General features: G+C 41.2%; 1 protein-coding gene across 2 annotated transcripts in view; it reads left to right on the plus strand.

Moving 5' to 3' along the window:
* The window catches only part of AFF3 (ALF transcription elongation factor 3), a 487926-nt gene that overhangs the window by 129593 nt on the left and 341300 nt on the right, over positions 1-17033 (plus strand). For both annotated transcript variants that reach the window (XM_063458843.1, XM_063458853.1), the window contains exon 3: positions 310-1122. In XM_063458843.1, coding sequence (XP_063314913.1) covers positions 310-1122 — 813 coding nt within the window. The remainder of the gene's footprint in view (positions 1-309; positions 1123-17033) is intronic.

A 17033-nucleotide genomic window follows, 5' to 3' on the forward strand; every position in this document is an offset into this window, starting at 1 on the left:
ACTAAAGTGAGAACTCAGTAAATTCTACATTTTAAATTCAAGGTCAATATAGCCAAAGTCAGCTATGTTTTTAGTTTGGCTACTCTGGCCTTAAATTTGAAATTTACTTTCAATTCTTACTTTAGTAAATAACCCTGTAAGAGTTGCATGTACATGGGATTATAAATAATTTTTACTTTTTTCCTACTAATGAAAATATTGATTCCTAGGCCATTGTCAAAATTCTTTAAAAGGACTTGTAATTGCATGCCTATACAAATCTTGAAATTACATAATCCTTTAATATACATATATTTCATTTTTTTCCAGACAAGCAAAGGAGATGAGCTTTCTAACCGAATCCAGAGTACACTCGGAAACTATGAAGAGCTGAAGGATCTGTTGACTGATCAATCCAATCAGAGTCATCTTGTTGGTATTCCAAAGTCGGACACCTCACAAAACCCTGTACAAAGGGCAGAGGAACATATCTCAGAGCATCCAAGAGATCTACATTACACACTGTGTGGTACTGTTCAAACAGGAAACATACCCATCACACTGTCTGTGCAGCTCAACAATCGAACCACCATGAACTGGCCAAAACCTGGACATTCCTCCGAGAGCCAGGAAATTAAAAGCAAGGATGACCAAAGAACAATCGATTCTTCTGTTGACTTTACAAATGGACACCAAAACCATGTTACAGATAAAAATAGAGGCTTTTCATTGAGCCCTTCGGTAATCATGTCATCCTGTAATGACCTTCAGCAAAACATGTTGCCTTGCACCCTGGAGGGTTCAGTCAATAAACAGATGCCTCTTTCAAAGTTGAATGGTGGTTTAGAGTTGGCAATTTCCATTAAGGAGAATTCTTGCACCAAAACTAGCAGTGGCACACATTCAACACAAAACTTCCCATCTTCTATTACATCAAAGTTAAATGCAGTGCAACAAAAGCCTACAGCATATGTACGTCCAATGGACGGTCAAGATCAGGCACCAAATGAGTCACCAAAACTTAAAGCATCAAGTGAGAGTGATCTCCTCTTCCCTTTATTCAGAGGCCTAACTAATAAACCTGACTGTGAAATAACGCAGAGTGACAAAAGAGAAACATTGACAGATCCAGACCCAGGAGAGGTAGGTTATAGTTGATGATTATTATTATTATTATTATTATTATGATATTTATAGAGCGCCGTCAAATTCCGCAACGCTTTACAATGGATGGACGAACATACATGTAGTTGTAACCAGACAAGTTGGACACACAGGAACAGAGGGGTTGAGGGCCCTGCTCAATGAGCTTACATGCTAGAGGTATAGTATTAGACTAGTGACAGTTGCAGAAGAGGAATCAATTGGGAGCTATTAACAGTTTAATTGATACGCTTTTATGAAGAAGTTTTTAACGATTTTTTTAAGGAGTGGAGACTGGGTGAGCATCTAACAGAGGAGGGAAGCGAGTTCCACAGGGACAGTGCAGCCCTCGAGAAATCTTGAAGGCGAGCATCAGAGGTGGGAGTACGGACAGAGGATAGGCATAATGTGCTACTGGAGTTTTGAGAAAATAATCTGTGCAGAGGAATATACTATAATGTTGCAGTTGTTACATTTACTTGTATGCCACTGTAAAGTCTGCATTTAATATTGTTATGCATAAAATTAATTAATTATGGCTCAACGCAAACAGTAATTATTTTCAATATTTTTATATTACAATTTGAGCCGAATGCTAAATAACAAAATTATGTTGTTTTTTTTATTTCATAATAATTACCCCATATAATGTTAACTTGAACTAACTGCTCATACAGACAATATGTATGTGCAAGTTATGTTGTCCCAACATATAATAATGCTCAAGTTCTAAAATGCAGTGTTGGGATGTTCTCTCATGTATATATTTTACATAACACATATCAAATAATGGAATATTGTGAAGGCTCTGAGATTCTTCAAATTAGAATGACTGCAGCTTTGCAAGTTTAAGGTAACTTTTTCCCAATTGTGTATAAAATAGAGTTAGATTGGCATTAACAGACTGAGAACATTATGGCTAATCAAACTAACTTGAGTGACTATCCTAGATGTGTCCGGCTACCAAAGCTGTTCTGGTTGGATGGAGCTGAAAACGATAATGCAAATTCTTCATTTTCAAATCAGCTGGTCCCTTGGTGTCCCCTTTCTTGTCAAACCTATCTTAAATTGTTTTTTTTTGTTGTTTTTTTTCTACAGAGAAAAAGCTGAGCTACAGCACCCACAGTCATATTGCTTAAAGTTCCCCGTTTTAAATGTTGGGAGCAAAAGAGTTAATTTTATTTAGTATTTTGCTTTCTCTACTCTCACAATCAATTCTGTTGCAAGCCTTGCAGTAATCACTTGCTCATATTAATGCATTGTCTAGCAAATCAATCATTAACTTCTACATAACGTTACAGATTATAGGTTACTTCTAATATTTAATTTAATACATTTCCTTCATTTCAAATTACTGTTATAACAATTTTTGGCGTTTCTTTGACAGCCACTTTGAGGCCTTTATGAATTCCATGCAAACAATGTCAATTGCCTAGGTAACACGAGACCAGACCATCATTAAGAATGCTTTTATAATCTCCTCTCGTGCCAGACACCATTTGAATTCCTTTTAATGAAACAGAGTGAGATGCCTTTGGTTCAAGGAGGAAGCATTATCACATTTTGATTACTGACCATGAAGATGAAGCCTAATCTTTGGGCTTAGGTTCCAATAATCTTTGTGTTTCATAAATTGCATCACTTATTGCCAATGAATGCTTCTTTGTCAGGATTAGACCCTTGAAAATGAGAAGTTTGTTCAGAACAGTAACCTTTTAATACCTTGTACAGGTGATCTATGTAGAAGGTCACCAAGGATGCTACATTAATGACTTCAATAGTGTTCACCATTTAAACCGTAATAATGGATTTAAACTAAACAAAAGGCAAAACATTATCATTATACACAAATCACTTTCTAAGACAAAGTTTTCCTTTTGGAATTGTCACAATGGACAGTCCTGCGTTTAAAGGGGGTAAAGTACAAATTTACCATAATTTTCCATGTATAAGACACCCCCATGTATAATACGACCCCTATGTTTTAAACCCAAAATTAAGAAATATTTTAACCCCTTAAGGACACATGACATGTGTGACATGTCATGATTCCCTTTTATTCCAGAAGTTTGGTCCTTAAGGGGTTAAACATCAAATAGAACAATTTTGATATTTTTGAGGTGACTTCTGAGGAGGAGAACACACTTCTGATTCTCTTGCCTTCCCTATGCTACGGTACTCTGGGAAGTTAATGGCTCTACAGTGCATGCTGGGAGACTACCGCTCCCACAATACAGCAGGTGGTGTGAGGGCATGCTGGGACATCACAGTAGTAAAAAAGTGTTGTTTTTTTTGTTAACCTGTGCAGTGACATTCCATGTATAAATAAATAAATTTAGAAAAAAAACACAGTCTTATACATGGAAAAATACGGAGATCATTGGAAATCTAGTAAACTGTGATTTTGTGTGACCATTTTACCATAAAATAATGAGCAAAAATGAATAATGTAAGTCCTTCAACAGGGGGCCAAGTATGTAATGTACTATGCACACCATCCAGAGAATCTAATAGTATAGGTAAAAAGGAACAAGGAATGTATGTGTGCCAGAGAACTGGAGGGGAAACCTCTAGGCATGTCAAGTGATCTGCAAAAATACACTAAAATAATAGGGTCCTCTCTGGTCTCTATCAGTGGCGGATCCAGGGGGGGGGGGCAACGGGGCAATTGCCCTCCCCGAGAATACCGACGGTCTCCCTCTCCCTCCCCCGCCAGCCCTGCAATGTGTGTGCAGACCGGAGGGGAGATCACAGATCTCCCTCCCCGGTCCGCAGGCACTGTGCTGGTGGCCGGCGGGGGAGGGAGGGAGTGAGAGGGAGGACCCGGAGGTCAGGCTGCAGCTCCTCCGGGTTCTCCTCTCGTGAGATTTGGAGCGTTGCTGCGGTTACCACGGCAACGCTCCAAATCTCGCGAGAGTGAACTCTAGCCCAGGAGCGTGGGCTAGAGTTCACTCTCCCCACTGGGACCACCAATGAATCGCCCACCGGACCACCAGGGAAATGTCCCCCCTCCCCCAGTAAAGGTAAGAAGGGAGGGGGAACATAGAATATTTATTTAAATAAAAAAAATATATATATTTTAAAAAAAGCCCCCATACCCTTATATCACACACCCACACTGCCCCCCATACACCCACACTGCCCCCCATACACCCACACTGCCCCCATACACCCACACTGCCCCCCATACACACACACTGCCCCCATACACACACACTGCCCCCCATACACACACACTGCCCCCCATACACCCACACTGCCCCCCATACACACACACTGCCCCCCATACACACACACTGCCCCCATACACCCACACTGCCCCCATACACCCACACTGCCCCCCATACACCCACACTGCCCCCCATACACACACTGCCCCCCATACACACACACTGCCCCCCATACACCCACACTGCCCCCATACACACACACTGCCCCCATACACCCACACTGCCCCCATACACCCACACTGCCCCCCATACACCCACACTGCCCCCATACACCCACATTGCCCCCATACACACACACTGCCCCCATACACTGCCGCCCCATATACACACATTGCCCACACTCATACATACACTGCAATACTCACACACACACACTGCAACTGTTACACACACATACTGTCCCACACATACACTGCATCCCTGACATACACTGCCGCTCTCACACACGCTCACACACTGTCCCCCTCACACACACACTGCACCCCTTACACATTGCACCACTCACACACACTACTGCTCCTATGCACTACTACAGCCCCATTTCCCAGCAGACTTCAGGTAAGTTGTCAAACTGTTCTTAAGCGGTTTGACTACTTACTCTGGGAGGGGGTCCCGGCACTATAGACACCATAACCACTACACTGAGCTGTAGTGGTTATTGTGTCTGGATTATTTCTTTAAATAATCTACAAGTGCCCCTCCCGAGATCAGGCTCTGGATCCGCCACTGGTCTCTATAAAAAAAAATTAGGAATACAATTAAGAAAATGCAGCTCAACCAATGAAGTGAGGTGCATAGATGACATGTCACAGATTATATAGACATAGAACTACATAGTCTGAATATGAAAATATTTATTGTTCCATAAAATTACGCACAAACACAACTTGGGTATAATTTTAAACCAAACTTTCTTTCAAAATCTCTCCTAACTCTCTCTCCCTTCCAAAAAGCTCAATATTTTTTTATGTATTCTAGGGATATAGCTGAAAATAAGTTGTGACATTTCTCTTTAGTTACACTAAATTATCATGGGAAAATAAATATATATACATTTTTAAAGTTTCTTTATACAATTCAGTATGATATATGAGAGAAATACATATGTACATGTTGGAACAACACATTTAACTTGTGGATTGTCAAAATTAAAATGTGATTCATAAAATTTAACCAAATAAAATCTGATGTTTCATCTTCAGCTTTCTTCTTTAGTAGTTGCATGTCTATCGACAATAAAATGCTCACAATACTTTAATAAATGTCTTCCCATGTAAGTCGTCAAATATGATTTGAATGCCCACTTGGTTAAATTTGAAAAGAATAAAACCGGTTTCCCTGGGGGTGTTCTTACATTTTCAGAAAAAGAAAATGAATAAAACAGTTAGGATTGATCTCCAAGGAGACAATAGGCCATATAATATTGAGGAGCATTATTTGAACTGTTCTACCATTAACACAGCACAAATATGTTATATAGTGTTCCTCAATGGACTTCCTTGGTGGTGAATACAACTCTGTAACAGTAAAACCTTATATTCAGTTCAGCTCATTCTGATATGGAACCCATGACAGTTTTAATGTGAAATTTGACGTTTATGTGGTCCAATTTTTTTTAACATTCTAAAATTTCACAGAACAAATCCATCATTCCAGCTTGAGTTTTAAGAGCTCCTCAAAGTTTTTGGAGACCGTTTTCAAGTAGTTGTGGAAAAACTCCAGAACGTCCGTTATCTTATGGATCTTGCAAAGCTGGAAACTGAACTTTCAGGACACAAAGTTCTTTAGGCAGTCTTGCACACTGGAATAGACTTCCACCAGTCCAGTGTATCTCTTGCCTGGTGCCTTGTGTTAGGTGTCCAAGGATGTAGTAGGAACCCAGCTGAGTAATGGCTGTCTGGTGGTCTATCAGGGAACTTTATCTTTATTTATTTGTAATCATTGTATCCATTCTCATTGATGTTTTAGTTTTTACATTGTCGTTTTTTTTTGTGTGTGTGTTTTTTTTTATTGTTTGTTTTTAATTATTCTAATGATGTGTTTAGCTAAATCTGGCAGTTTTTGAATATGTTTCTGTAGTTCTATACTGAAAGTATTATTTGGGTTTTCAAAGCAGTGAAGCCGAAAGTGAATATACCGTAATCGTTTGTAGTATGGAAACTTCAATTTGGATCATTACACTTCATTTAATATTGCAAGAGGTTTCAAGGTCAGAAGAAATATGGTCAACATGGGAATAGCCTCTTCTCTTGCAATACAATATAATTACTTGTAAAAGGAAAAGTTCAGATGATTAATATCTTTAGGAAACTGTGTGTGTCTTCACCAAATGGTGTGTGTGTTGCTAACTTCTCTTGTCTTTTACATTTGAATTATCTTCTTTCTTGAAGGTTTTTTCCTGTCATTAATTTATCCACCTGGATATAACACTGCATAAGGTGAATTTAAAAAAAATCCCAATACTTGGCTACTCTGTGTTAGCAGGGCAGTGATTTATCTTTGTTTGAACCGTCAGACATTTAATTAACATAGATTAAGCTAAAGTACAAGGCCACAATGACATATGCATAGCGGTTTTCTTCTTTACCCAGCATCTTTTATAGGAAGGATTGACGTCCCAGCTATATAATGCAACAGAGAACCAGTTTAACACTAGGTAAACAAAAATGACAGCAATTTGATCCATTGTCACTCTTGGTTAGCTTTGTGTGAAAAGAGATACATTTCAAATTAAAGCAGGCACCAGCCTGTCTGGAGAAAGTGAATCTACAATGCAGTTTGTAGAACGTATTGCATATTCATACGATCCAATATATTAATTTATATCACAGACGGTCAGTGTTTTAATTGAGTTGACTCTGACAGAAATAGTCAATTAAAACATCAAGTAAGTCCTACTTGAAATTAAGATCAGATCTTCTAGCAAGGCTTTTGGAGTATTGGATTTTAGATTAGAGTACAGCAGTTTAAGTGGATGTGCTGAAAAATATGTCATTACATTACACTAGGTAGAGTTTAACTGGTGAGGAATAATGGTTCATTATCAAACAGTTATATAGAATTATTAAAATATTTATGTGAATCATTGGCGTTTCAGAGACAACTTCAGTCTCTGCACTGCAACACAGCTAGGAGTAAGCAGAGAGTTCAGCTAATATAATTCCACTCACTACACAAGTCAACAAATTTTATAATCTTTTTTGCAGCTCAGTTATACTTACAGTATTATTGTGTGTGATGATCATTTAATGGGAATTTTGATGAGATGGAAGCTCCTTTGCTACAGACTTTTTGAGTGACTTGAAGGCCAGCCTCCTGCCCACAGAGTATGGACCTGGTCTCAAGAGCTCCTAAAAGTGGCTATTGTCACTGTGCAGACCCCTGACGCTTACCGTACTACCCAGATGGTACTGCACCATGGCCCGGTAAATCTTTAAGCGGGTATCGCTTGGTCCTGCTAGGGCAGGGATAGGCAACCTTCAGCACCCCAGATGTTGTTTACTACATCACCCATAATGTTTTTACAGCCATAATGCTGGAAAAGGGGAATTGTAGTTCATACCATCTGGAGTGCTGAAGGTTGCCTTCTTCTGGTGTAGAACATGACTTGGGCGGAGTGGATAATGGCATGTCCACCCCCATTAGATTAATATCCTTTTACCTATATCCATGAGTGGAAGGGTGGATAATGGCTTGTCCACACCCCCTTCTGCAATAAGTTATTAGCCCGCACCTGCCATTAGGGATGAGGGCTGGGGTGTGTGATACCATGTGCCCCCTGGTTCATGTTTAAAGACCCCCATCTGCCTACCGTTGGTGGGTATGGGGTACCAGTGTTAGATTCCCCCCCCCCCCCCAATTTACTTGCCATTTTTACAATAGCTGCCCAGTCACTATTCATTGGGCACTCCTGATTATCTTGCTTTAGTGGGTGAAGCCAGCGTGAATGCATGTATTTTTCTTTCTCTTCTAGACTTACACTTTATTTGCTTCATTCACTTAGCTCATGATGGCTTGCAAATAAATCGGGAAACTATACTTGTAGCCTAGTGTACAGAACAGACAAGGATACTATACTTGTAGCCTAGTGTACAGAACAGACAAGGATACTATACTTGTAGGGCTAGTGTACAGAACAGACAAGGATACTGTCCTTGTAGGGCTGTACAGAACAGCCAGATTTGGACCTTGATTTTTTGTTTTTTTCTATCTGTTTGTGGTTGTGTTATGGGTATGTTATGTGCTCTGATTGCTTTCAGGATTGTATGATTCCATATTGTTTCCTGTATAATCTGATCATACTCTGAGGGCACCTTGCTTTCATGCACGTATCTCTATTCAAGGATGGCAGTTTACTGCTCTTTCATAGGAAAGCAGGGAGAACTTGATACAGTTATGAAGCTTCATTCACATTATCATACATCACATCTAATAATACTCCACTTATCGTTTTAAATAAGTCACATTCAGGGCTGAATTAAGTTTGCTGTGAAAGTGTATAATTTTCTGTTAAAGTCTAGGGGTGAGCTCAGGAGAAAACCTGTGATATATTTTTTTCCAAAGATAATTTAATCCAGCAATCCAGATTGGTATTGTCTATAAATCTGTATGTTATTTTATTATTTTATTTTTTGCCTGCATTCTATAGGAATTTATCAGTTTTTTTGTCTTTTCTTTAAGTGGAAACAGTCAGAATTATGTTAAGAAAATTGAAAATGTCAGTTTGATCAATTGAGTATTGTATAGCAAACTTGTTCAGTCATTTGCTATTGGGAATAAACATGAATTAACCAAATATTTAAAAACATTTTTGAAAAGTTACACAAAGCCTTTTATGTAATTATTCATGGAGATGGACTGCTTTGAAGATGCACTGCACTAAGTCATTGTCCTAAACACATAATATAAAGGCACACACTCAGTGCCAGATTGGGGATACAAAGCAGCCCTGGAAAACAATCTATGCCAGCCCCATAAGTCATTGTGCTATGTAGTATGTGTGTGTTTTAATATATATTAAATAATATACCAATAATATAGAGACAAGCTCACTGCACACACACACATGCTCACCACAGACAAGCTCAGACACACTCATGCTCCCTACATATATATATATATATATATATATATATATATATATATATTGTGACAAAAGTACTCCTTTCCCTTGGTACCTTGTCCTGGGATTGGGATGTTACACACAGTCTTTTCAGGCTTTAGAGACACTTCACACGCTGGATGAGGTAAATTAACTTGCTCTTTTATTGAGGTTCCAAAATAAATGCACAGTAAGGTATAAAGGTAACAAAAATATATCAAACAAAAGCCTTGCTCTTCTGAGCACTAACTAAACAAAATAATCAGCTAACTGGGTTGGATGGCTTATCCATTTCCCAACATAAACATAAATATAAACAACCTTACTGCTTCAGGGTTTTCAGCTCTCTGTTTCCACTCACAGAAACCAAACACAATCTTCCTCCTTCCTTGGCAGGGGAGTACTTAATAGCACTGGTAATTGACAATCCTTTTCAGGTGAGTTAGATTAGGATTCAAACTCTGGAACTGGACTTCTCACCTGTAGGTTACAAGCAACTTCCAAAATGTGGAGTGGAGCACTGGCCCACCCTACTCTCCAGGTGCTCCACCCCAGGGCCCAAATATACACATATTTAAAGTGCAACATTCATTATAACATAACATAATTCCCTGGGGCTAATTACACAAAGTAAGAACCTTGCAAAATCTGGGGAGGTATATAGGATCCTTCCAGCACAATTCCTTGCTTTCGGTCACACATCCTCCCCCCCAGCTCAGACCTATTGGGTCGAGCGACCATGGACATTAGTGAGTGCATCCGCGAAAGACCATCTGCATTTCCCTGTTTACTCCCAGCCCTATGCTCTATGGAGAAATTATAGGGTTGCAAGCTAAGGAACCAGCGGGTTACTCTACTATTTTTCTCCCTGTTTTGGCTCATCCAAGTAAGGGGTGCATGGTCTGTCACTAGTCTGAATTTTCGTCCCAAGAGATAGTATTTAAGTGTGTCTACTGCCCACTTTATAGCCAGACACTCCTTCTCAACAATGGAATAGTTTCTTTCTTGGGGATTAAGCTTCCTGCTTAAATATAATATGGGGTGCTCCTCACCCTGAATTTCTTGAGAGAGAACAGCACCTAGTCCTACATCAGATGCATCTGTCTGTAAAATAAATTCTTTAGAAAAATTAGGTGTTACCAACACTGGTTGGGCACAAATGGCTTCTTTAAGCTTTCTGAATGCTTGTTCCGTCTCTGGGGACCATTTTACCACTACTGGAGCATTAGCTTTAGTAAGGTCAGTTAATGGGCTTCCAATTGTAGCAAAATTTGATATAAATCTCCTGTAATAGCCAATGAGGCCAAGAAATGTTCTCACCTGTTTCTTAGTCAGTGGTCTCGGCCAATTTCGTATGGCTTCAATTTTAGCAACTTGGGGTTTCACTAGTCCCCTACCAATAGAGTAGCCCAAATATTTTGCTTCCTCTAGGCCAATCGTACACTTATTGGGGTTAGCAGTTAAGCCAGCATTTTGTATTGAGTTAAGGACAGCCTGTACTTTTGGAAGGTGAGATTCCCAATCCTCACTGTGTACTACAACATCATCCAAGTATGCAGCTGCATAGCGCACATGCGGCTTTAGTATTCTGTCCATCATTCTTTGGAATGTGGCAGGGGCACCATGCAAGCCGAAAGGCAAAACTCTGTACTGAAATAGGCCATCAGGAGTAGAAAATGCTGTCTTTTCTTTTGCTCGCTCTGTGAGTGGTACTTGCCAATAACCTTTGGTTAAATCTAGTGTAGTGAGGTACCGAGCTCTCCCAAGTCGTTCTACTAGCTCATCAACTCTAGGCATGGGGTATGCATCAAACTTAGAAATAACATTCAGTTTGCGATAATCATTACAAAACCGTACTGTATTATCAGGCTTTGGTACCAGCACAATTGGACTGCTCCAGTCACTTTGTGACTCCTCAATGACTCCAAGATCTAACATTTTCTTAACCTCTGCTCTGATAGCTTCTCTGCGAGCCTCGGGTATTCTGTATGGTTTGAGATTGACCCTTTTTCCTGGTTCTGTCAAAATGTCATGTTTAATCACACTAGTCCTTCCTGGGACTGGGGAGAATACCTCTTTATTTAATCTAATAAACTCCTTAACTTCCCTTGTCTGGTGTATTGACAGGGTCTCTGAGATATTTACTTTGGGGTCTATATTACACTTATCAGGGAAGGTTGAAGCCTCTGTAGTAACCAGAACTTCCCTTTCTTTCCATGGTTTTAGCAAATTGACATGGTATATTTGCACTTCCTTTCTTCTACCTGGTTGCCTTACTTTATAATTTACCTCTCCTACTCTTTCAATAATCTCATATGGCCCATGCCAAGTTGCCAGGAATTTGTTCTCTACTGTGGGAACCAGGACTAATACTCTGTCTCATGGTTGAAATACTTGAATTCTAGCATCCTTATTATAGCTATTCTGCTGATTTTGTTGAGCCTTTTGCATGTGTTCTCTGACTATTGGCATAATGGCTACAATACGTTCCTGCATCTGAGTTATGTGTTCTATTACACTGCGATGTGGGTTTGCTTCTTGTTCCCAAGTTTCCTTTGCTATGTCAAGTAATCCCCTGGGGTGTCTGCCATATAATAATTCAAAAGGTGAGAAACCCGTGGAAGCTTGGGGTACTTCTCTAATGGCAAACATTAAATAGGGCAATAAAAAGTCCCAGTTTTTTCCATCTTTATCAGTTACTTTGCGCAGCATAGCCTTTAACGTTTTATTAAATCGCTCAACCAAGCCATCGGTTTGTGGGTGATAAACAGAGGTTTTGAGGTGTCTAATGTGAAGGAGCTTGCAGAGTTCCTTTGTAACCTTGGACATGAATGGAGTGCCCTGATCTGATAGGATCTCCTTGGGAATCCCAACCCGGCTAAACATCATCATTAACTCTTTAGCAATGGACTTTGCTGAGGTTGTGCGCATAGGTATTGCCTCAGGGTAACGGGTAGCATAGTCGAGTACTACTAATATATACTGATGCCCCCTACTGGATTTTACCAGAGGACCCACAAAATCCATAGCAATACGTTCAAAAGGCACTTCAATAACAGGCAAGGGTACTAAAGGGCTACGGTAAGCCGTAAAGGGCGCAGTAACCTGACATTCAGGGCATGACGAACAGTAGTTTTTGATAGCTGCGATTACTCCAGGCCAGTAAAATCTCCTCAAAACACATTCTCTTGTTTTGTCAACCCCTAGGTGACCCCCCAAAACATGGCTATGTGCAAGGTTTAACACAGTGCGCCAATAGGCTTGTGGTACTAACAGCTGCTTTGTAATAACGGACTCTTTTTTCTCAACTCTGTACAACAGATCATTATCCACTTCAAAATAAGGGTAAGTAAGAGAATTCCCTGGATTGACAGGGGATCCATTCCTTATAGAAATATTATTCCTGGCTACCAATAATGTTGGGTCAGACCACTGTGCACTTCTGAAGTTACCAGGCCTAACCTCTAAATCAACTAACTCTATATCTGGTTCAGAGCTTCTAGAAGGTCCCGCATTAGTTTGTTCTGGGTTTTCACCAACTAATGTTTTTATAGGGGAGTGCTGCATACTGTTAGGCTCATCATCATGATCTCTCTCATCTGCCAGAGTATCTGCAAAAGGAAATTCCTCATTCTGTTCACCTGATGGGTTTTCAAAACATGCCCATAGGTCTAGAAAATGGGGAAAATCCCTTCCAATAATCATCTCATGTGCCAGTTTTGGTACCAGCCCCACTCTGCAGTTCACAGTACCACACTGGGTTTTAACAAGTATATCTGCAGTAGGGTAGTTATGTATATCCCCGTGCACACAAGCAATATCAACTTTTCCAGAGTTAACAATATAACCATACTCCCTGAATCTAGCAATGCCTGTATATTTTTTCCCTCCACATTCACGGTACACCCAGGGTGACTATTCAAATAACCATTTTTTTCCACAGAACATACAACCTGTGAATAAAGTGCAATTCCTTCCCAATTATTACCAAAATTACACTCCATTGGTTCAACATTTTCAGGACAGTCTTTTGCAATATGTCCAAAGTTTCTGCACTTAAAGCATTTTATACCATAATTAGTACTTTTTGATTCATTTGTAGGCTCTTCCCACCTCCCAAAGTCTTTTTCTCTTTTAACAATGTCTCTTGGGTAATAAGACCCTGTTCTCTCATCAAAAGACCCCCTTTTCCCTGGAACAGTCTTACCAGATTTGCTGGGGTTGTAGGTTTTTGGATTCTTGGGTCTCTCTTGGCCAGGAGGTTGAAGCAGTTCTCCCGTTGCTATATACCGTCCAACCAATTCAACCAATTGGTCTGCTGTTTGGGGATTGCTCTGGCTGACCCACCGACGAAGCCCAATAGGTAAGCCTCTTAGGAATCTTTCCATCACCAGTTGCTCCACAATGCGGCTGGGTGAGTTGATCTCTGGCTGCAACCATTTTCTGGCAAGGTGTATCAAGTCAAACATCTGTGAACGAATCGCTTTATCCAGGCTGTAAGTCCATGAATGAAATCTCTGTGCACGGACGGCTGTTGTCACCCCCAGGCGTGCCAGTATTTCTGCTTTTAGCTTCTTGTAGTCACTGGCTTCCGCTGGTTCCAGATCATAGTATGCTTTCTGGGATTCACCAGTAAGAAATGGTGCTAGCAGACTTGCCCATTCCACTTCAGGCCAACCTTCTCGCTCAGCGGTTCGCTCAAATGCCAACAGGTAGGCCTCTACATCATCTGTGGATACCATCTTTTGCAAGTAGTGACTCACTCTGATCACCTTTGGACATTGTGGTGATTCTGTGGCATCCCTGGCCAGCCTTTGTGATAGACTCTGGATCTCCTGCTGTATGACACATGTGGCATGCTGCTGCTCCTCTCTGAGCACTTGATGAGCTGCTGCCTGTGTTGCTTCAACTTGCTTGAATAAAGCATCTGTATTTTCCTTTTGAGCCAGTACAAGCTGTTGCAGTATTGAAATGCTCTCTTGCTGTATTGCATTAGTCTCTGCAGTCCTCCTGTTTGTCTCTTGCTGTACAGCAGTGGACTGGAGCAAAGCTTTCATGACATCCTCCATTTTCTCAGCAGTCTCTTTCTCCCTACTTACAGACTTTGCCGTGTGCTGCCCGCATTCTCCACCATATGTGACAAAAATACTCCTTTCCCTTGGTACCTTGTCCTGGGATTGGGATGTTACACAGTCTTTTCAGGCTTTAGAGACACTTCACACGCTGGATGAGGTAAAAGGACTTGCTCTTTTATTGAGGTTCCAAAATAAATGCACAGTAAGGTATAAAGGTAACAAAAATATATCAAACAAAAGCCTTGCTCTTCTGAGCAGTAACTAAACAAAATAATCAGCTAACTGGGTTGGATGGCTTATCCATTTCCCAACATAAACATAAATATAAACAACCTTACTGCTTCAGGGTTTTCAGCTCTCTGTTTCCACTCACAGAAACCAAACACAATCTTCCTCCTTCCTTGGCAGGGGAGTACTTAATAGCACTGGTAATTGACAATCCTTTTCAGGTGAGTTAGATTAGGATTCAAACTCTGGAACTGGACTTCTCACCTGTAGGTTACAAGCAACTTCCAAAATGTGGAGTGGAGCACTGGCCCACCCTACTCTCCAGGTGCTCCACCCCAGGGCCCAAATATACACATATTTAAAGTGCAACATTCATTATAACATAACATAATTCCCTGGGGCTAATTACACAAAGTAAGAACCTTGCAAAATCTGGGGAGGTATATAGGTTCCTTCCAGCACAATTCCTTGCTTTCGGTCACAATATATATATATATATATATATATATATAAATATATTTATATATATTTTCTAATTCAAAATATTAGTCCTTTTAGGGTAAATAAATTATACAGTAAAGCAACGTCACATGCAGACATAGTCAATCTTACTGACACAAGCTCATTGATACACAGGCTCACAGACAATCTTATTGTTATACATAAGCTCACTGACATAAAAACACAAGCTCACTGATGCACACAATAGGCTCACTGACAGACAATCTCAATGACACACACACACACAAATTTAGTACAAACTCTGATACACACACAAGCTCACTACAGACAAGCTCACTGTCACACACACACGCTCTCTACAGACAAGCCCATTGACACACACACATGCTCCCTACAGAAGAGCTCACTAACACACAGCTTCACTACAGACAAGCTCACTGACACACACATGCTAACTAGAGACAAGCTCACTGACACACAAACATGCTCACTGCAGACAAGCTCACTGACACACACGATCACTGCAGACAAGCTCACTGACACACACGATCACTACAGACAAGCTCACGGTCACACACATGCTCACCACCAACGAGCTCAGACACACTCATGCTCCCTACAGACAAGCTCACTAACACACACATGATCCCTACAGACAAACTCACTGACACACATACAAATTCACTCACTAGCAGACAAACAAAGTTCACTTACCAGCAGGCACACACACACACACATACACACACAAGCCCACTCACTAGCAATCACACACTCACTCACTAGCAGGCACACACACACACACACACACACACACAAACTCACTCACTAGCAGGCTGCACACTGACAGCAGCTCCCCCACTAGCAGGTGCACACACAGAGAAGCTCCCTCACTAGCGCGCGCACACACACACACACACACACACACAGAAACTTACTCACTAGCAGGCACACAGACAAACTCACTAGCACACACACACACACATAAGTTTACTCACTAGCAGACACACACACACACACACACAGAAGCTCCCTCACTAGCACACACACAAGCTCACTCACTAGCAGACACATCCGCTCATTACTAGCAGGCACATACACACACAAGCTCACTCACTAGCAGGCACACACACACACACAAGCTCACTCACTAGCAGGCATACACACACACACAAGCTCACTCACTAGCAGGCACACACACACACACAAGCTCACTCACTAGCAGGCATACACACACACACAAGCTCACTCACTAGCAGGCACACACACACACACACAGACGCTCACTCACTAGCAGGCACACACAAACTCCCTCACTAGCAGGCACATACACACACAAACACCCTCACTAGCAGATGTGTATACACACACACCCACACACTCACACACACACACAGAAACTCACTCACTAGCAGATGCACACCCACCCACACACACAAGCTCACTCACAAGCAGAGTCAAACACACACACACACACATAAGCTCACTCACTAGCATACACACAAAGCTTACCTGGCACTGGTAGGTGAAGGTGTCAATGTCTTGCCTCTTAATTCAAGCGAGGTCAGCAGCTTCCGTCTGGCGGAGGGGCTTGTGTTTGGGAGGCAGGGCTTAAGTGCAGAGGCAGGGCATGCGAACGTGCAGGGAGACTGACAGGTCTCCCTCCGGCCGCAAGCAGAGTAATTGCGGCCGCACCAGGCCCTACCTCCTTCCTCATTACTCCCCTCGGACTGACATAGCCTGGCATTGTCAAGAGTCATTTAAATTACAAGTGCCTGATGATTAGGGCTGTGTGACCGGCCCCAGGTGCCGCGGCCC

The sequence above is a fragment of the Pelobates fuscus genome, chromosome 1 (assembly GCF_036172605.1).
Source record: "Pelobates fuscus isolate aPelFus1 chromosome 1, aPelFus1.pri, whole genome shotgun sequence".
NCBI lineage: Eukaryota > Metazoa > Chordata > Amphibia > Anura > Pelobatidae > Pelobates > Pelobates fuscus.